Source organism: Electrona antarctica (assembly GCF_951216825.1).
Source record: "Electrona antarctica genome assembly, chromosome: 6".
NCBI lineage: Eukaryota > Metazoa > Chordata > Actinopteri > Myctophiformes > Myctophidae > Electrona > Electrona antarctica.
This window is the reverse complement of record NC_136811.1, coordinates 31235841-31257339: the sequence shown is the minus strand read 5'-3', so window position 1 is coordinate 31257339 and position 21499 is coordinate 31235841. Positions and strand designations below refer to the sequence as shown.

The window sequence follows — 21499 nt, the reverse complement described above, 5'->3', positions numbered from 1 at the left end:
ATCTCATGTGTTCAGATTGGATAATTCAATCAAAAGTTACAACAGAACATGTTTTGCTAATGGGGGGTACGCCCCCTAGAGGCCAATTTTTTTTATCTGGGTGGTTGCCACTGAACCAAAATGGTTCTATAGACCCTCACCTTCAAATTAGTAGTGAAAGTTAAACTTTTACATGAGTTGTAAATGACAACTAAATTTAACATTGAGACGGAACCCCACTACATGAAAAGCTACTTCCACATGTTAAAAGGTATTTTTATGTGACACCATGAAATTGTCGGTGGACCAACCAGTTCATAGGGTTCACCTTCATGAGGTACGGCCACAGTGCAGAATGGATTATTAGAATAACCTTGAAGCAAGGGACCGTGAATACCTTGGCCCTGAGCAGATTTGTGTCTGGCCACTGCGAGGCTACTATAAAGAGTGGGAACACAATTTTTCAAGATTTAGAAAAGATGTCCTGGTCAAAGGTATTTCACAAGACCATCCCATCTAAAGTGAAGATGTTGGCAACAACAGCCAAATCCATTCAAATAATACACTCAAAGTGTATGACCTAAATGCTATCTATTCAAGGGTCATCATACTCCTGTCTAGTGACTGTGAGGTTCATGTGGAGGATGCCCTCGCCTATGAGCTGGCACCAATCTTAACCGCCATGTTCACTGAGGATGGGATGCAAATTGAGAAAGCCAAGTCCACCGGCATGGGACCCAGAGTAGTTTGGATGGAAAAAGACACATCAGGCCACTGAGCCCTAACAATCTACCTGAAGAATACAAACCTGCCCCAGATGGCATTTGTGCAATTATAAAGTGTGCAGCATGCACACTTTATAATTATGTGTAATAATAATGTATAAGTATGAATGATTATATATGGTTTGTCATGCACACAATGTTCTGTTGATGTTTTGGTGTAGAATGCTCACAATAAGGCTGAAGGAGTTAATTCATCAAGGGGTTGTGGTGGAAAGGAGATATGACCACTTCCACATTTATTTTGCAATGAAAATGTGTTGCATTTGCATTGATTTATATTGTATTTTATGGGATTTTGCTGTTTTAAGCATGAAGGGGTTAATATCTAAAAATGCCCTATTCTGAAATCATATATATTGTACATATCCACATCCATGGATAAACACTCTAAAAATAGCATAGTAGCCAAAAAGTGAACCCGGACATGTTGAGTACTCCAACGTTTTATGTTAGAAATGTTTAGTATGGGTCCCCAGCATGTAGAAACTGCCGGATGCTAACTTGCACATGTTTTCATAATTGGCATAATATGTGACCATACCAATTACAACCTATAGCAGGCAAAATATTAAAAATGTCATCATGCATGTAGCATGTGACATGTCAAACTAGGGGGTTTTCATGATGCTGAATCCATTCCAAGCATTAGTTTTGCAAAAAAAAACACTCAACGAAGGGACCCTCAGATGCCCCGCGCACTTTACCCACGCACAGAATCTGTGCCTCGGTAGCACCGAAGCGACATTTCAGGTTGAGGACTCCCCATCATTCATCCCAATATCGAACGTGGAAGATATCAACGGGGTGGAGCAACAAAGATTGGTAAATAAACACAACATGGCCAACTATATCGTCCTGCTCCTATGCTACACAGGCTAAAAAATACCAATATAATAATAATATATGGGGGTAAAGTGTGACATGTAGAAACCATGCTGTTTTATCATATTCAGTATTGCATCGTGTATAGTATATATAGTGCATGTTGAATTATCTCTGGTCAATAGCCCTAATGCCCTTTGCTGGCATTAGAGCTATTGACCAGAGCTAATGTTGAATGTGACTCGGATGAAACTTCATCCCTGATTACAACCAAACCAGTCTTGGTGCTTTTCTGGTTTCATCTTCTTGTTGTATTCACTTGTGCTTGAAATGTAGGCCTACCCATTCTACAAGCTGAATAAAAATGTCAATCAATCAATGATGTATAACGTGAATCACATTGCAACTATGTGGTGTAACTTCACAACAGAACCATGCCATTATTCCAATTTTGAACATATTTGACTAAGAACATACCAGAACAACCCAGAACAATGTAAATGATTCAGAATTGTTGCATAAGCTATTATTTATTTTGCCACAGAACCATGCCATTATTCCAATAGAACGAACTAACAGTCATCTTACAAACAAAACTATTTAATTTTCACTTATATCACCTTTGTTGTCATGTCTCACATATAGCCTATCAATAAAGGAACCATGGATCTGCATGTCAATAAAATACACCATGTCATTTTCACTTGGAACTGCAATGATGCAAATAGCCCAGGATGCAGGCTATTTACATCATTGCAGTTTGAAGTGAAAATGATCATCCTTAGACTCTGGGATGCAATACTGTACTCTTAACGTTGTTGAAGTAGGACTCGTAATATGTCCCTGGGACCCATCTAAACGACCACCCCTGGGTCCAGTGAACCATTACATTGAGGCAACATGTCACTCACTAACAGAACCATGTCAATAATTGAACCATTGCATGATCACATCATGAACACAACACCAGATATCTGTCTAAACACCTGAACGTGGCCAGAGTGCATGTGGTTGTCGTTTCAAGTCATTATATCACAGTTGTACAAAAATTGTACCATCAAAGCCCATGTACAGTAAATCATGTCTCACAGTCTGTTTCTCTGCCCAATAGGCAGTACCGGTACACAGCCTACCGGAACTTTGTCCGTTGGTGCTAGGGATGTCTGGCAGAGCAGCTCATCAGAACGGTCGTTCCCTCATGCGTCTTCACGAATATTCTGTTATTTATGTTGGATCCAAGGACTCCAAGCATTTCAACCTGCCCCCTCTACCAGAGTCCTAATTTATTGTAATAAAATACCATGTACGGAAATTATGCATTTATAATGTCATATAGTCCAATGCAATGGTTTTCAACCAGTGGCCCTGACCACCAGTGGTCCTTGAGGGGATTCCAGGTTGTCCCCATGGGCCCAGCTAAATGGAGAGTTTGTAACCATTACCAATGGACCCTTTTTAGATCTGGTCCATTTGGTTTCATTTTATGCTCTCAAGAGTACAATTATTGCACATGCATTACAATTCAGGATTCAGGACAGGAACCCTGTTTGGTGCATTATGTTATACTTTGAAGAATATTGAAAAATAGCAGATCTGCATAGAATAGATCAACAAGCTCATAAAACAAACAAAAAATAGCAGATCTACAAGCTTGTAGATCTGGCATTTTTGAAAAATCATGAAAATGAGTGCCAATCTTTGAATATAATATTCATTCACAGCGAACGTTTCTGGGAGGTCCCTGAAACAACATTTTGAGATGGGGGTCCACGGTCAATTACATACATATTTGACATGAAATAGTTTGAAAGCCACTTTTATAGAAACAGGTTTTGGTCTCAGTCCTAAATGGGTATGATGTAGAATTGTTATTTTGCTCAACGTTTGCCTGTCATCTCTCCTACAATGACACATCAATACAGCATGGAAATGTGAACAACATTTTATCCAACAACGACAATATTCTATGTCTTGGGTCTTCTGAGAGGCTAAAATCTCAAATGGTAGTCTGGGTCAAATTCTGAATAAATAATGATTTTTGATTAGGGATGCAAGAAATTCTTGGCTGATACCGATAACAATTTAGCCAATACTGATATTGATATGTTTATTTAGTTAGTTATTTCCCCCTTTTGTGTCAGGGAAACAAATACATATTCAATCAAATAAATGTTCAGAATCCACAGCTTGGTAGGCTGCAGATAACCAACACACCAACATATAATCTACATAAGCTTGGTAGGGCAGAGATAACCAACATACAATCAATAAAGGAATTACGGTAGGTGGACAGCAACAACATGAAATATTAGCTGTAGTTCCTTTACAAACTTCACTAGTGTGGGAACATTCTACCAATGAATGAAAAACAGGAATACTTTTAGATAATTAATTGAAAGTAAACAATACTGAAGAGTAATTTATAAAACTGTTATTGGAAGCCAAGAGGGGCCAAAAAACCTCTATGGTGAATCATGAGCATTGGGGATTTCATGTCTCACACGAATCAACACAGGATGGGAGGACAAAGCAGCCCATGTAACTCCAACACCAACGGACGAATTTGCTGTATCCCAGGTGCCTGTAATAGCGGCATGACCTGTATTTGGAGAGACATGTTTTTAGATTCATCATATACTAGTACTACATTTCAATTTCCTATCATGATACAAAATTAGTTTGTCTATTATACTCAAAACATTTATGTATTATGTTGACAGTACAGCATTGAGGTCATGGGGGTGACCTGCTGCAGTCAAGTGCATGGATCTGCAACCTTTTTGACATGTTTTCATTTCCTCATCATCATTTTATCACGACCACAATCACATGGTATGGAGCACAGATTCACTATTTTAACAGTGGAAGAACATTTTTCAGAAAAGCACCGAATTTATAGATTACTTTTTGTTCTTCAGATTTTAGTAATGCAATTAATTTAAACATAGATGGGTGGGTAATAAAATTAATTGGCAGGTATTTTTGCCTGAAATTCATAATGCTAGTATTCTTACATTCCAACAAAACATGGTAGGCTACTCATCTCCAATTCTGGCTTTATTCCTGATAGTGTCATATCAACATGAAGTGACATATCACATTCAATGCTGTATTGTAATATTTCTAACTGGTTTTGATTGTCTAAAGGCAATACATGACCTTTGTGTTTTATTTATTTCCTTTCACTTCATTTTGATTGATTCAATCAATCAATCAAAATGTATTTCCTTTCACTTCAGGGTGTATAATGATAATTAGAATCAAAGCACTAACACACATATCTCCCAGACAGAAGCCAGGGTGTACTTTGTGTATAAATGTTGTGAGTGAGTCACTGTGAGTGGACTAAAATGTCTAAACGTTTTGTATATAAAAACTCTTATAACACTTATGCCAGTTATCACAAGCCTCCCCTGTGCTTGTGTTGGCTCTCCATAGAAAAGTAAGGGCTACAGCACACATTTTCTTTGGGGGACAGTATTTCACAAAGTCCACGTTGGAACATAATCTTACTAGATCAAGTGGGGGTGACGTTCATTTACCAAGTTGATTATATCGATATGTTTTAGCCTGTATAGTGTAGCCGTTGTGAACGCGAAGAGTTGTGTTTATTTACCAAGCTTTGTCACCCATGCGATAATCAGCGGCCATGGCTTCACACCTCCGACAGCTCCATCAACTGCCTCCGTAGCTGCTGAGCCAGAAGCCAGGGGTTCAAACTGGTAGGGCAATGATGGTTGCTCCACTAAAGTCCCCATCTTCAAATAACGCTTCGCTAATGGTGCCAGAGTCCGTCCTCCATTGCAAGATGCGATGTGTGTGTGTGTGAGAGAGAGAGAGAGAGAGAGAGAGGTCCCGCGCCCCCATGTGTGTGTTACAGTATGCCTGCATGATCAGGTCTCACTGCGGGGACCAGAGGCAACGCAGCCTCCCCGGGCCAAAACTGCCTCAAACCCGCGGAGCGGCTCGGACAACCAGGGCGATAATAGCGATATTGATTATTATTTACAATGAATAAACAAACACACAAGTTCCCTTGAACAATGTTGTGGTAACTAAGGACGGTATTGCAGAGGGTATACATTTCGTCCTGTGGCTGAGAGGGGACGAAAGGAAGGGAAGAGAACAGCGGTACATTAGACAGGCGCTGCGGCGATGAGAGCTGTCAGAGCGGGCAGAGGCCACAGCAGACAGTCCGTAGTCACGCTGCAGGGCTGCGGGTCTCAGAGCGGGCAGACAGGGGTGTTGGTGACCGGGGGAACGTGGGACTCGAGCCCGAAATTTGCGATTGTGCTGCAGTTCCCCTAAAAAATCCCACGCCAACCTCAGTTGCATTCTAACTAAGAGATTCGAGCGAAAAAATATTTTTTTCCAATTACATTTATAGCCAATATGACGCTAAATGTACCGTCAAAAACGCTAGCCTGACCTAGTAGCCACTTGTTGCTAGCGCCGTAGCGCGTCGCGCGTGGTTTCAAACTGTTTTCAGTCAGACCACGTGATGTACAATACCAGCAATAGGAATTCTAGGAATGTCAGCGGACCTTTAAACAAGTTCATAACAGTGATTCTGGCTGGATAGGTTTGTGTGCTACAGACAGTTGTAATTTAATGACTTTGTAACAATGTACTATTACATAGCTACAGCAATACAAGTCTACGCCTACATTATGTCTAAAGAGATTACAAAGAATTAAAATACAAAAAAAACATACGTTTGAGCTGTGCAATGTGTCATGCCAGTTAGCAGCGCTCATAGCATATTTCTCCATAGGCACACACACACACACACACACACACACACACACACACACACACACACACACACACACACACACACACACACACACTTCCAAGCGCAACTCATGCAAATGGAATCAAGACAAATGTAACTTGTTCGAGAAGTGAAATCCAATTCCTCTTCGTCTCACTCGGCATCTCCCCTTCAAAACCCCCGCTGGCATGCCACTCTGAGACTCGTATCCTTAGACTACACTCCTATTCAGCTCAGCCACTATCTTGGCTCAGTCGAGCTAAACCGCTCCCCTATTTTCAATTTCCAAAACCCTCTTACGGGAGGAAGCTGCAAGCTGACCACCACCTGAGTGGATATTTCATACGCACCCCTGCACCTGCAACACAGGGGCTTTTCAGTAATATGGACACGGCCAGCGAAGACGGATTGGAGATTGAAATGTGCGACTGATTCTGCAAACATGTCCTGAATATTTTAAATGGTGTTAAATGGAAAACTGTTTTTCCTTCACCATGCACTTTCACCTAAGGTTGACACGGTAAATATATTGTATTGTAAATGCTGTTGCATATTAAATTAAAGTGATGTTGGTATACAGTAACTGTGGGCTGTATAGCTTACCAAGCCATGATATAAGTCAATATATATAATTATTCTACAATGTCCTCAAAGTAAAAACCTCCTCTCACTCAACATCTGTCATCAGTTTGAGTAAGAAACTTTCCCCATACTGTTCCACTGAAGCTTCTCAGTGGAAAACAGTAGAACATCAACCTCAAACCTCAAACCTTTTTATTTTCAAGGACCCCCTAAGTCTGAAAGCGTAGAAACTATCAATCATTTAAGCTCTAAAATAAGAACAAATCAAATAGATTGGTGTAAACTCTTATCATTAGCTGCTGCTACTGTATTGAGTTTGTACCATTGTTCCATTGAAAGGCTGAAATATATGGTGTAATGCAGGTTAGAACAGATTAGTTGTGGCTCCTATGTACAGCATGTTTCAAGGCACTTGGGTCAAAACAAACCTACACACACACACACACACACACACACACACACACACACACACACACACACACACACACACACACACACACACACACACACACACACACACACACACACACACACACACACACACACACAGGATCACATGTACAGCCCTTTAGAGTGAATTAGTCAGCCATGCTTATACATCAGAGGGCCTTGAGGGATGCTGATAGTTTATAACAGCTATGCTATGTCTGTACCAGCCATCTGGACGCTGAGCAGGTGATAATGGATTTGTGTGTGTGTGTGTGTGTGTGTGTGTGTGTGTGTGTGTGTGTGTGTGTGTGTGTGTGTGTGTGTGCGTGGGCGCGCGTGCGTGCGTGCGTGCGTGCGTGCGCGTGTGTGTGTGTTTGTGTGTGTTTTAATGTGAACAGATGAGCTATATATGCAGCATACTCTTGGGAATTAACCATGTGCAGAAAGTCTTCTGCCACCATGTTCCTGTACTTAACACTTATATAGAATATACTTACTTGTGCAAGTGCGACGTGTGTGTCATATAGAATAAATAATTATATTTTCAAATTAGTAAATTAGTAGTAAATATTTTCTGCATCTGGTTATGTGTGTGTATGTACCTTATCATACGCCTCTTTGTGTGTACTACTGTGTATACTCATATTTGTCTATGATGTCTGGTGTGTTTACCTGTGTAAACATACAATGTGTGCATACAGTACCTGCATACTGTAATTATGTGTGCTTACTTGCATGTACTGTATTGCACCTGACAATAGAAGATGTAGACTAGAGAAAACAACAGATTTTCACTGCTGTGAGACAAATTATAAAGTAACACTGTTAATCAATTTGTTGATAATTATATACAAATACTAGTGTCTTTTCTGTGTTCTGTTATTGTGGGGAAAGCTTTCTCAGAAAATACCTGATCAACATGCTCGGGATCGGCTATTTTCTGTCAAACCTTCCCCACAATACAGATGCTGGGGTTTAAACTTTAAGTGGTTAAAAGGGTCATCAAAAACGTAATCGTTGGAATAATCGCTAAGACAATGGTGGATAGCTGCAGCCCTAAAATGTGTGTGCCCACCTCAGCCACTCCGCTGAGTCCCGTGTCGGACTCGGACGCGCGGACCTGCAGGGTGTGCATGGTGTGTCCGCTCTCGTAGTCCACGGTCCTGGTGAGGCTGAGGGCACCACTCTCCTCGTTGATGCTAAACAGGTTGCCAGGGTTCACCAGCAGCATGTAGGACAGGCTCTTCTTCTGGAAGGAGATGGCCTGCACCGTGGCGACACTGGACACACAGGAAGTGGTGGCCATTTTTAAAATGACAACCAAAGACAAGGGTAAACATAGGTAAAACTAGCAACACCACAATATGGAAATACACTGTTAAATGCCTGTATTCAATATGTTAAATGGTTTATAAAAGCATTGGCATCAAGATATCCTCGAAGGAGCACTTCACCTACTGTATGTTCAACCATATCTTCATATAATTGGTTCTCACTGGTCTACTGGTCTACTGGTCTACTGGTCTATTCACTATTGTCTCATTTGTGGGCAATGGACACTACAGCCTTTCTCCTTCTGCTGGAAACTTAGAATGGTGAAATAAATTAGAAGCCATTGTTCTTGCATTGATAAAAGAAAACCTGTGCCATCTTGTACCTCTGGGTTACAAAGACGGCTCGGCAAAGGGCTTGTATTTTGTGGCATCCCTTTGGTGGATCCCGGTGATCCTAAATCATTGAGGTAACAAATTGAACCCAGTGTTCTGTACACTGAATGTGCAGAAAAAGCGCAATGTCTGCTGTGTTTTACTGTAGGCTATGAAGACCGATACTCTACCTAGTGTCTCTACACATTATCCTAACTAAGGACGAGGACATTAAGTGGATGTTCTTTATGGATGTGGATTGCGACATTCCATATTGTACATTTGTGCATATCACGTTTTGCCTTCACCCCGGGCACGGAAGTAAATAAATACAGGGACACCTTCATTGCAGTTTTAATTTAACTTTGGGATTGTAACCAAATGATCATATCACTTGTAGGCAGGTTTCTGAACGGTCTACAGCCCTCCCCTGAGACACAAATCAAGTAGACAGAAATGGTGCTATTTTATAAAGAGCACTAGTGAGGACTAATTATATGAAGATAAGGTGGCAAGTGGGGGAAGTGGTCCTTAAAGTACCAAAGTAAAAGTTACTCCTCATTTTCCAAATCATTTCTAACTTTTATGAAAAATCTACAAGATCACAACGCTGAGCTTGTAGATGTTACTGTGTGCTGGCAGCACTTTATGCTATCCTTTAAAGGTTGCAGCCAACAGGGACTTTCTAAATAAAGATACCTACTTAAACCTCATCTAACCAGCCACCCACTGACACACAGACACACACACACACACACACACACACACACACACACACACACACACACACACACACACACACACACACACACACACACACACACACACACACACACACACACACACACACACAGTCAGTGTTTGTTAAACTCTGATAGGGTGAGACTGGACCCAAATGTACCCTTATGGATGGATGTTTGTGACATTTGAAGCTTTTTCAGTGTGCATATGCATACAGTACCCAATACCATGGACAAACACACACCAGCGCTCACACAGCTCATATGCATACAGTACCCATGGACAAACACACACCAGCTCTCACACAGCTCAGAAGGTGGCATGGATACTTAGTTATTAATACAATCTGCTTCACGCCAGCAGCCCTGAGGAAGCTGGGTTCTCACACACACACACACACACGCACGCACGCACGCACGCACGCACGCGCGCGCGCACACACACACACACACACACACACACACACACACACACACACACACACACACACACACACACACACTTTACCCTTCATGTTAATCCAGAGCTCGCTTTTAATAAATATTTGAATTTGCCACACTTTCAAATTCTCCGCCTCGGGCCAGAATGATGCATCTGTGTCCCCCCAAAACCCCTCTCCATCTTCCTATCCCTCCTCTCTATGCCCCCCCCCCCCTCTCCGTTGCTATTCTTCTTGCCTGGCACCGGGGGGCACATCATTTCATGCGTCAAATGACCGGTGATGCCAAGGAACAGGCCATGCTTCATGAACAAAGGCACACATGCAATAAACACATGCCAAATTACACACACGTGTAACAAACAAAATATAATTAACTGCAACACGTACACACACATGCGTGCGTGTGTGCATCCGTGCATGTATGCACACACACACACAGTCACACACACACACACACACGCACACGTGCGCAGGCGCGCGCGCGTGTGTGTGTGTGTGTGTGCGCGCACACACACACACACACACACACACACTTTTACATAGGTCCATTGTGTTATCCTTTTAGTCCAAGTGTTTTGCCGTGTCGTACCGCTGTTAAACCTTTTGACTAATAAAGAATTCAATCAATCAATCAAACTTACGCGTGGCCCACTGGTGTGTTCTCTGGGACGGTCAGGGTGTAGGTGGAGTTGGTGAACTGTGGGGGGCGGTAGCCAGCAAGGACGGCCACTGTAGCAGGGGGACCCTTACGACCGTGCGTGTCCACAGCCTGCACCCTCAACAGGTACTCCTTGCTTGGGGTCAGGGGCCGGCCTGTGGTCCGGACCTCCCCCGAACTTCGGTCCACTTCGAAGCAGTCCTCTCCACCTGAGGAGAGTATATACAGTATGATTGAATTGATGGTTTAAAAACAAGAGACAGAGTGGAGACTGGAATACAATACAGACAGACAGATAGATCAATAGAGGCATAAATAGACAGACAGACGGAGAGACAGATACATAATGCATACATAAGTACAGTGATGGAAAGCAGTTCATTAGATCAGTGGATCGCAAAATGGGGTCCGGGAAGTTGCGGGAACCCCCTGGGGTCCATGAGGGGGTTCCTGGGAGTCCCCAGCAATATTAGTTAAATTGCACACAAAAAAGAGGGGGAAAAAACTGTTTTAACCACTGCAATGTGTTTTGAAAAGGTGTGAAAAAGAATATGAAATATAGCTGCAAGCAGCGATAAGGCGGGACCAAGCTGGAAGGCAATAAAGCAATGAGAACAATATGCACGAATACGCCATAGAAACATGGAGGACTGAACTTGAGAAAAAGAAGACCATGTAATAATTATGACAAGTTAGGCTTTTAATTGTGTGGGATAGGGATATTGACGACTCATACACTGAGTTGGCGGTGCCCGGATTTGAACCCACAAACATGTGTTCCAAAGGCAAGAGCTCTACCAACTGAGCTATCCAGACACAATAAGTTGTTCTATTGTTAACTGCTAAATCATTCAGTGTTTTTGAAAACAAGTATGTGTCTCCTAGTTTTGGACATTATTACAGTGTGTAACTTCTCATTTCAGATAATGGTCCATAGATTGTGAGTAGAACGTTTCATGTGAATTGCTCAAAAATCCAGGCAGAAAATAAGGTATACCGGTAAGCATTTTTCAAACTGCTCAAAATGGCGGAATATCTGAGGGCGGAGCTTACTGGTCAAAGTGACAGATGTGTTCCCCATGAGTCAAGGAACATGTGGAAACAAGTGCCATGACTTTTGGCCAAACGAGGCATGCCTGTTCAAAGGTTTCATTTTCACGTGTAGAAGTTTTCGTGCATTTTGATCAAAGATTCTGGGAGGAGATAGATTGTAACAGTTTTTCACCGCGGCTACTTGGTAAACTGGCGAGTTCTCCGGTATCCAAGTGAATTACACCCACAGCAGTCCACAACCCAGTGCACAAGTCTGAGGCTGACGGAGGACTGGTGTGATTACTGGTATATTTTCATGTTTATGTGTTTGCAAGGCAAAACGGAAGGGTATCGGGGCCCCTTCTGCCAGCTGGAGAAACGTACTTGTGTGTATGTGTGTGTGTGTGTGTGTGTGTGTATACGCTCGCGTGCGTGCAAGTGTGTGTGTGTGTACGTGCGTGCGCGAGTGTGTGCATGTCTGTGTGTGTGTGTGTACGCACGTGCGCGGGTGTGTGCATGTGTGCATGTGTGTGTGCGTGCGCACGCATGTTAGTGGGGGGCTAAAATCTCGACTGTGAACTGTCTTTGAACACTGTGTCTCTTTTGGTCCTCAGGATGCGGTCAGTTTAACTGGTGTCCCCCTGGGCAGCGATAGCAGATATAGAGAGAAAGGCAATGGAGAGATGGGGGGGGGGGGGGTGCAGAGAGGCGAAGAGGTCCACAGCTGTTGGAAACAGGGTATGTGGGGGCAGGGGAGGGGGGGGGGGCAGCTACAGCTGCATCTGACCTGTCAATCTGATTTTAGTCTTTCTTTTCTCTTCAGCATCATCCAACTCATTTCTGTTGTGCTTAGTCTATTGGTGATGCTATTTCTAACATTTCCTGGCAATGAATTTCTGATATCATCATCATCATTTTTCGACCGTGGTCGAGATCGTGGATTTCACAATAACAGGCCAGACTTCCCGGTCCTTCATTGCCATCCCCAGTTCCTGCTTACTGATGCCTGTGTCCCTAGCGACAACATCAGGGAACGACAGTTTTCTACCTCTGGTCTGCTTTGAGGCAGGACTCCAGAGAAGAAGGGAAGATATATAACCTCATTGTAGCAGTGGCCGGCAAAATGTGTTCTTCTGGATCGGATTAGTAAAGAAACACGGGGAAGGTTGTCGTATATTAGATTAGTCGATGGGTGGCTCTTCCAAGACAGATTTTGCGCTCTCATTAGAAGGCGGGTGTAAGTGCCATCCAACCGTTTCTCTAGTTTCTTTGAAAGTGTCCATGTCTCGGAGCCATAGAGTAGAATCGGCTCAACGGTCGTCCTAAATATTTTTACTTTTAACATCTTACTAAGCTGGGATGACCAGATCTTATGCATGTCATTGCAGGCTGACCAGGCCATACCCTTCCTAGTTTGAAAGTCCTTTTGGGAAGAAGATATATATGAACCCAAATATCAACCTGTTTCAGAGGAGTGTTGTTACAGTAAGTGTTTTATAATGTGGTTATTGTTGGATTTGCATATATTTACGTATTCAGTTTTCGTCTCGTTGAGATAAAGACCAACACAGTTGGAGGCCTGCTCAAGAGACTGAAGGAGAGCCTGAGCGTATTCCAATGATTGACTGATAAGTGCGATGTCATCAGCGAAGTCAGTGTCGGTTAGGTATTTAGCAGGATGACGAGACCTTCTCATAGGGTTTAGTTGGTAGCCCTTATCATTGATAGTATCAACTGACATACGAAGAACATAATCAACAACAATAATAAATAGAAACAGGGCAAGTGTGTCGCCTTGGAGAATGGCAGCAAGGATGGGGATGATGGTATAGTGCAATGCAGTGAGTGCCAAAAGTTGAGTCTATTTGTTCTATACAGTACGTTGCATATTTTACAATTCTTAACCAAAAAAGTGGAAATGAATCACTGCCCAAATGTCTCAATACTTCCATCACCAACTGTAAACTTCATGAACTAAAACTGAGTAATGTCATTAACGCTGCTAATTGGCTTCAAGTGCACTTTGTAAACATATTTCCATATTGGCATGGTATTAAAAGCATGTTCAATGTAAATGACTGGATTAATTCCTGGAACATATGTATGTTACTTTAAGCTAAAGGGGAGTCAAAATCTCTTAATATGATGGCATTAGGAATTAACACTAGAAATAGCATTTTCATCCTCCTCTCCCTCTCCATCTGCTTCCTCCCAATACCGCCACCAAAAAAAAGGAAGAAGAATCCACAGCTGCAGGCATGGAGGCTCTATCCATCCTCCCTCCTGCAACCCACCTCCTTCCCTGTCTCTCTCCAGAGAGTTTCCCATTATTCCTGAATCTAGCATCTTCTATGCCCCAGGGAACGATTAACAGTATTCTGCAACGCCATTTATGTGCATTTGCTAACACGTGTGCCCCCCCCCCACACACACACACACACACATACACACGTACACACATGCACAAACTGCTACCCCCCAACACCCCCTCAGCTGTAATTGAAATTCAACATGTCCTCGGAAGAAATCTCCAAATAAACAAAAACAAAATCAATATACATGCCGTGGCGTCCCTCCGCCAGATGTTGCTCATAATTACTGCTGTCAAAACTACACTAGTTCTTGTCTTGGTACATCTGTGAGTTGCTGCTTAGCCATGGAGGGAGAAGCATGCAAATGTGCGGCTGATGGAGTTAGGTTCAAATTATGATTTATTATTTGCTTCTGCCTCCTGCCTCCTGTCTAGAAGCACGCACGCACGCACGCACACACGTACATGCATGCACGCGTGCACGCACATGCACACGTACACACCCGTGCGCACGCACGGACACACGCACGCACGCACGCACGCACGCACGAGATTCAATGTTGTCTACTTGAACTTGACCCCTGTTTTTGCTGCCTGTACTGACTGTTTGTTTATTTTTTATTAGATACCTTCAGTGAATAAAAACAGGAAGGAGAGATGTAAGTGTGGGGGGGGGGGGGGGGGGGGCGGGGGGGCTGGGGGGCTGACATTCAAACATAATTGCGATGGCATTATTGTCCATTATTGCTCCATCCCTGATGATGTCACGTGATGTCACGTGCTCCATCCCTGATGATGTCACTTGATGTCACGTGCTCTCTCACCTGGGGTTTGACCAACACACAGGAAATGCACGATTCCATAGTTAACTGTTGCAATAACAACTAGATAAAGTGCACAGGTCTCCGCCAGGCCAGGTAGGTTATTGTGGGCCAGCAATGTGTCTGATCTCTTGACTATAGAGAATGTGTACCGATTTGCATGATGTTTGGACAAAATGTATAGGAGTAATATCAAATAATGTGTTTATCAAAAATCTGCCTCCAGGTGGTGCTATAACAGGACAATGTGAAACGGGTTACATTTCTTCCTCGGCTTATAGTGGGAATTTGTGTGCACAGTTTTGAAGGTAATCGCACGCTGCGTTTATGATTTGAGGCATTTTGTTCAAAACTAGCCACTCCTGCAAACTTTAGATGACAATTTTAGCCAATCAGGATGGAATATGAAAATTTGGACAGATGTGTGTTGATAACATTATAGATTATAATGTGTACCGATTTGCATGATGTTTGGCCTCTAGGGAGTGTGTGTGAAAAATGTGGATGCAGTTACTGTATAGTTAACAACGCAAATCGGCCTGTTATAGCACCACCATGAGGCCTGTTATAGCTCCACCATGAGGCCTGTTATAGCACCACCATGAGGCCTGTTATAGCTCCACCATGAGGCCTGTTATAGCACCACCATGAGGCCTGTTATAGCACCACCATGAGGCCTGTTATAGCACCACCATGAGGCCTGTTATAGCTCCACCATGAGGCCTGTTATTGCACCACCATGAGGCCTGTTATAGCTCCACCATGAGGCCTGTTATAGCACCACCATGAGGCCTGTTATAGCACCACCATGAGGCCTGTTATAGCACCACCATGAGGCCTGTTATAGCACCACCATGAGGCCTGTTATAGCACCACCATGAGGCCTGTTATAGCTCCACCATGAGGCCTGTTATAGCACCACCATGAGGCCTGTTATAGCACCACCATGAGGCCTGTTATAGCTCCACCATGAGGCCTGTTATAGCACCACCATGAGGCCTGTTATAGCACCACCATGAGGCCTGTTATAGCACCACCATGAGGGCGAGGCTGATTTGAAAATGTAGTCCCGGCCACGTAAGTAAACTTGTAGTAACCTCTCATTGTGAATAACACCATTTCCATAAACAATATTGGGTATTGTTAAGCAACTCACTGTCCAGTAGCAGGAAGTTGGCATGTCCAAATGTTCCCTCTGGTTGCCTGGCAGACAGGCGGTAGACGATGGAGCCAGGTGCAGCATCAGGACCCACAGCAGCCAGGTAGGGGGAGGGGAACATGCCCCACTGCAGGTCAGCTTGACTGGGCATGCTCAGAATCAGCCGACACAGGTACCAGTCATCACCTGGAGAGAGAGGGGGGGGGGGGGGGAGGTAAGACAGATGTATTGTACAAGGTCATGCGTTTGCGTACTTCAGCCAATGTAACATTGTGATTGCTGATGCCTGAGGTATACTAACAGTTTACTTTGGTGTAAACTTTGGTGTTGCGCACCAAATCTAGCAGATGTACATGCGCATGTAGATGGTCTGCTTTCAGTGCCCAAACCAATGTGCATCCAAGTATAAATCAGGCATGAAGGTGATGGCGTTGGCAATGACAATCACATCTCAAGGACACTTTGTAAGCCCTTTGTTCATCAGTTTGACAGTAAAAGAGAAACTTATTGTGGGTCTCAACCAAACGTGGGCTGTGGTTCCTCCAACGGCTGGAAGCTACTGAAGCACATCATGGCAGGTCTTTGTGCTCTCCGAACACATTCATCCATCTAATCCCTCAGAAGTATTTACCATCTTCAGCACAATCTCTCTGATCCTATTTGCTAGTGGGCATCCATTTCTCAAACCTCCCCCTCTTTTCGTCGCTTCACTCCCTCGGCAAATAAACACAGAGGCACCTGAACCCGGGCAGGGGCGGCCATATTGGAGCTAATCTCACGGTCAAGACAAATGACCACTCACAAAGTGGCTGATGGAACTCCTTAATAGCCTCTAGCATGGTGTGGCCCAGAATGGGTTGACTGTGTAGCAAAGCAGCTCCACAAGTATCAGACAGAAATATGACAATTCTGTAGGTTAAGATATCGTCTGATTTATTTGGATCCGTTTTTTCCAGCTGAAACTATGTTATTTTTGTCAAGCGACAGGTCGCACATCACTTTGTCACAGAAGCATTAAATAGGGCTTGAGATCGAAAGCTAGAGGATACGTAGTCCATGTCTGTCTGTCTGTCTGTCTGTCTGTCTGTCTGTCTGTCTGTCTGTCTGTCTGTCTGTCTGTCTGTCTGTCTGTCTGTCTGTCTGTCTGTCTGTCTGTCTGTCTCTCTCTCTCTCTCTCTCTCTCTCTCTGTCTCTCTCTCCTCTCTCTCTCTGTCTCTCTCTCCTTTCTCTCTCCTCTCTCTCTCTCTCTCTCCTCTATCTCTCTCTCTCCTCTCTCTCTCTCTCTCCTCTCTCTCTCTCTCTCTCTCTCTCTCTCTCTCTCGTCTTATCTGTAGCCGTTCCTGTGTTCTGCTTGTCGTCTTTTCTGAGGAGGGATTTCTTCTGGTCTGAAGACACTTCCTCAGCACCAGCTGTTGTTTTGTTGCATCTCATCCCAAGAACGGAGACAACAGCAGAAATAAGAGAGAGCTTCACTTCATAGGCTCACGAAATGGCACAGAATAAAACTGTCTTCTTTCCTTCCTGCTTTCTTATACACACACCTCTGAGCGTCTATCAACAGAGAGAAAGAAAGAGTAGGAGGGAGAGTGTCGCGAGACAGAGAGACAGATTAGTGTGGTAGAGAGAGGAAGTGGTTGGAGCTTAGGTGATAAGAAAGAGAGAGAGTCAGGGGAGAAGAGAAAAGACAGGAAAATGAGATGAGAGAGGGAGAGTAGAGAGAGGGGGGGTCGAAGTGAGAGGAGAGGAGAGAGGGAGAGTAGAGAGAGGGGGGGTCGAAGTGAGAGGAGAGGGGAAAAGTGTGGAGAAAGGAAGGCAGACGTTCTGAAGGGAGAGGTGGAGCAGAGGAAGATGAAGGGGGAAGTTGGTAAACGCTCCTGACAGCCCCCAGTTAACAGCTCAGGGCTCTCATAGCATTCAAGTCTGTTTATCGGAGATGTGGCTGCTTGTATGCAGAATGGTATGTTTAAGTACTGTATACTATCCAGTATCCAACAGTAAGGTCAACATTTGAAGACGAGGGGTAGTGACCTTTGAAGTATGATGTATGATAATGAAGCATGTACCGTATGCGTTGTACTCTCTGCATCATCATTAGAAAAATCAACGTGTTCAAATGTATATCCTCGCTGTCGGGCAAAAACCCTGTATATCCAAAACCGTTACTTTTCAGGAAATGTATGTTCCAACATCCAATTTAGTTTTTATGTAGTCGTCATGAAAGCACCTAATTTTGCAGAATGGCAGCGTGATGTCACAACACCTTATATAAACCAGCGCACCACGAAGACAATGGCAGAAGTGTGAAGAACCCATCAGTGGAATCAGATAGGCACAGATAATAATACTTTATAACAATAACCGCAAGCGTTTCTACCTCAGCTGGCTGACCTCGAGGACGTCATACGTCATACACTATTATTTCGGTCCTACACAAAGATTAACAATGAAGCAATAGACAATTAGAGCAAATAGACATTTTATGTGATGTCGTCAAATTCTCTGACACAAACATTGATATCTTATATATAGCACCCCTCACTTCACATGAGTGTGACTTTTAATAATTGTTTTGGAAAATGAAAATAAATAATAATTATTATTAAAAAATAAATGAAAACAATAAATGACACGGCCCCCTCGTATTAGAAGGACAATATCAGTCACGGATATTCTCGATGAATCTATCATGGTTAAAATGGAGTTTGAAGTTACAATGGGTTTGTATAGGAAGGGGGCTGGGCAGCTAAAATGAATATCAAATAATTGATCTAAATATTGAATCGAGCAACTTAAAAACTGTCTGGGGTTTTAGGGTCTGTCCCAATGAGTGGCTGAAAATGAGCACAGATGTAAAATGCAAGGTAAAATGCAACCAAACCGTGATTTATTCCAAAAAAAGGGTTACAGGCATGGAAATACAGGGGTGTTCACATAAGCCTGAGTAGACGATGAAATGACCAAAAGTTTTTTTGAAAGTGAAATATCTCTTTAACCACTCTCAACCTATAAGCAAACCTAACTTAAAAAGCAAAAATGTTTCCAAAATGTTAAAAATAGCAAACTCACAATGCATCACATTGTGATGTGTTATAACACTATTTCCGGTACTTTTGTGTGACACTGTGACTGTCATACAACGAGATATAAAATAGGGCATTAATTTATGAACAACAAACAACAGCCCAACAGCGACAATATGTTAATGGTCAGACAAGCCAGATGAACAGAGCCTTTAACAAATGTGAAACAAATGCCCTGCGGCGAGCAGTCAGAGCCATCCATAACCATACAAACATCTAGGACTGGATAGGGAAATGCTCTCCATCAACTATACCAAGACTGGGCCCCTGGCTTAAAAAAACCACGTTCTTGAGCCTAGGTTCCTGGGCTTCTTTAGCATCATAAATGCTGCCCTGTATGCATAACTGTGTCATGATCCCTGGTCTGAGCCATGCACTGCATGCTAAGTACTTGCAAAACACATGCATGAATACATAAATGCATACAAAGTGTTGGCTCTGGGTTGACTGAGTGGGCTTTGGCTGTTTACCTAGCCCGAGGACGGAGAGAGGAATGGAAGAGCATAGAGTGATTAACCCAAGTGTCAGAAGTCATCAAATATACTTAGTCTACATTAGGACAATGCTGTAAAACAACATGAGCCTCAGTATTCTTAGAAAAACAAGACGTGCTAATTACAAATAATCAAACCTTGATTTGTGATTTATTTTTACTACTAAAACTATTTTCAGCAGATATTAGCAAAGGGTTAAACCCTTTCATAGTTACTGTGGGTTTAATCATAGTCTTAGATATTAGCAAAGGGTTAAACCCTTTCATAGTTATTGTGGGTTTAATCATAGTCTTTTAAACAACTTTGGGGTTTCTTGTAAACAGCAATATGCCAAATCATCATGTGTTGATTTTGATGTTTGAAAAAGTTGTACAATGATTTCCTTGTCAGTGTGGTGTAAATGATGCAAGTGAACTGCACTACAATGTTGTCACGTGCATTCAGACAGGGGTGAGATCTGTAATATGGTTAAACTGCACTTCTGCACAACTAAATCAAAGTGGCCAGTGCCACTATAAAGCACCAATCAGAGAAGCCAGTGGAGAATTTGACATACAGTGTGGATGAGAACAACAATGAGCTCAGACAGCAATCCCTCCAAGCTGTCATAATCTCTCTCTGCTTCTTTGTGTCTTTGTCCATCTCTCTCTCTCAAAATCCCTCCTAAACGATCTTAATCAATGTCTTCAATATATCATGTCGTGTGTCTGGCCATCTTTACAGAACAACAATTGAAAAAAAGTGTATTTCCTTTAACGGGACACCTTCCATCATTTCATTATTTAATTCTTTACTCCACATCAAAATAAAACCAATTTCTCCAGTGGTTTCAAATTCATCAATAACTGATCCGTGAGGGAGTTTTCTCTCTCTCACACACTCACTTTCTCCCTGGCCTGTCCTTTTCAACATTCGTCTCAGTCTCTCCCCTCCTCTTCTCTTCACCCACAGACAGGTCCTCTAGGCTACAAAATCTCTTTGAGACTGGATCAGGACATCAAATCAGATTAGAATACAGGCTGACTATACTGAAATCAGGGGAAGAAGGGGACTGAGGTTGACTCCCTACTAATCTCAGTTAAAAACATACGGACACAATACAGAGGCAGCACGTCATGTAAATACATTCATACTGTAAGATGATGGCTGGGTTTGTACAAAGCTGCCATTCCCTCATTTGCATATCAATGCAGCCCTTGTCATGGATTGTTACACAAAATGAGGCTAAGAGGAAAAGGAAATTCTATTTCATTTACACTAAACCCATTTCTATTTTCTATTCAAATTTGTTTATTTGTTCTGATTTTTTTTCTCTTCCTTTTATTCTCTTTGCTTTGATACACAGCGTATCAGGAACACATCCGAGACGACAGAAGAGGACAGAGACACAATGAGAGAGCTATTTTCTTTCTTTCTTTCTCCGTCTGACTTCAACAGTGGGTGACGTGTTCCGGCGTGGAACAGAATATGGCAGCAGACCAGCGTCGGTCCAAAAATAGCAAGCCGCCAGCATTTTGCTAAGCCCAATTAGATAACGACAAACAACAAGCAGTAGGGCTTCAAATTAAACTATGCTTGTGTCCACATGCAGGTTGTTGTGTATGCATACATGACATGCAATAAAGTTTGTATAATACATTTAAATGAAATAAGAACTCTGGAATCTTAACACTTTTTATGCCCTTAAGTTTTCAAAATAAAGGCATTAGAGTGCCCAGCAGATGAGGCAGATTTGACTCTGAAA

The 21499-nt window shown here is 42.8% G+C and overlaps 1 protein-coding gene across 1 annotated transcript in view; it reads right to left on the bottom strand.

The window, feature by feature from the left end:
* LOC306925040 (neural-cadherin) overlaps positions 1-21499 on the bottom strand; it is a gene marked incomplete at its 5' end in the record, with an annotated part of 185678 nt that overhangs the window by 91483 nt on the left and 72696 nt on the right. Inside the window, 3 exons of the mRNA XM_079503721.1 lie at positions 8447-8651; positions 10842-11067; positions 16179-16367. Coding sequence (XP_079359847.1) covers positions 8447-8651; positions 10842-11067; positions 16179-16367 — 620 coding nt within the window. The remainder of the gene's footprint in view (positions 1-8446; positions 8652-10841; positions 11068-16178; positions 16368-21499) is intronic.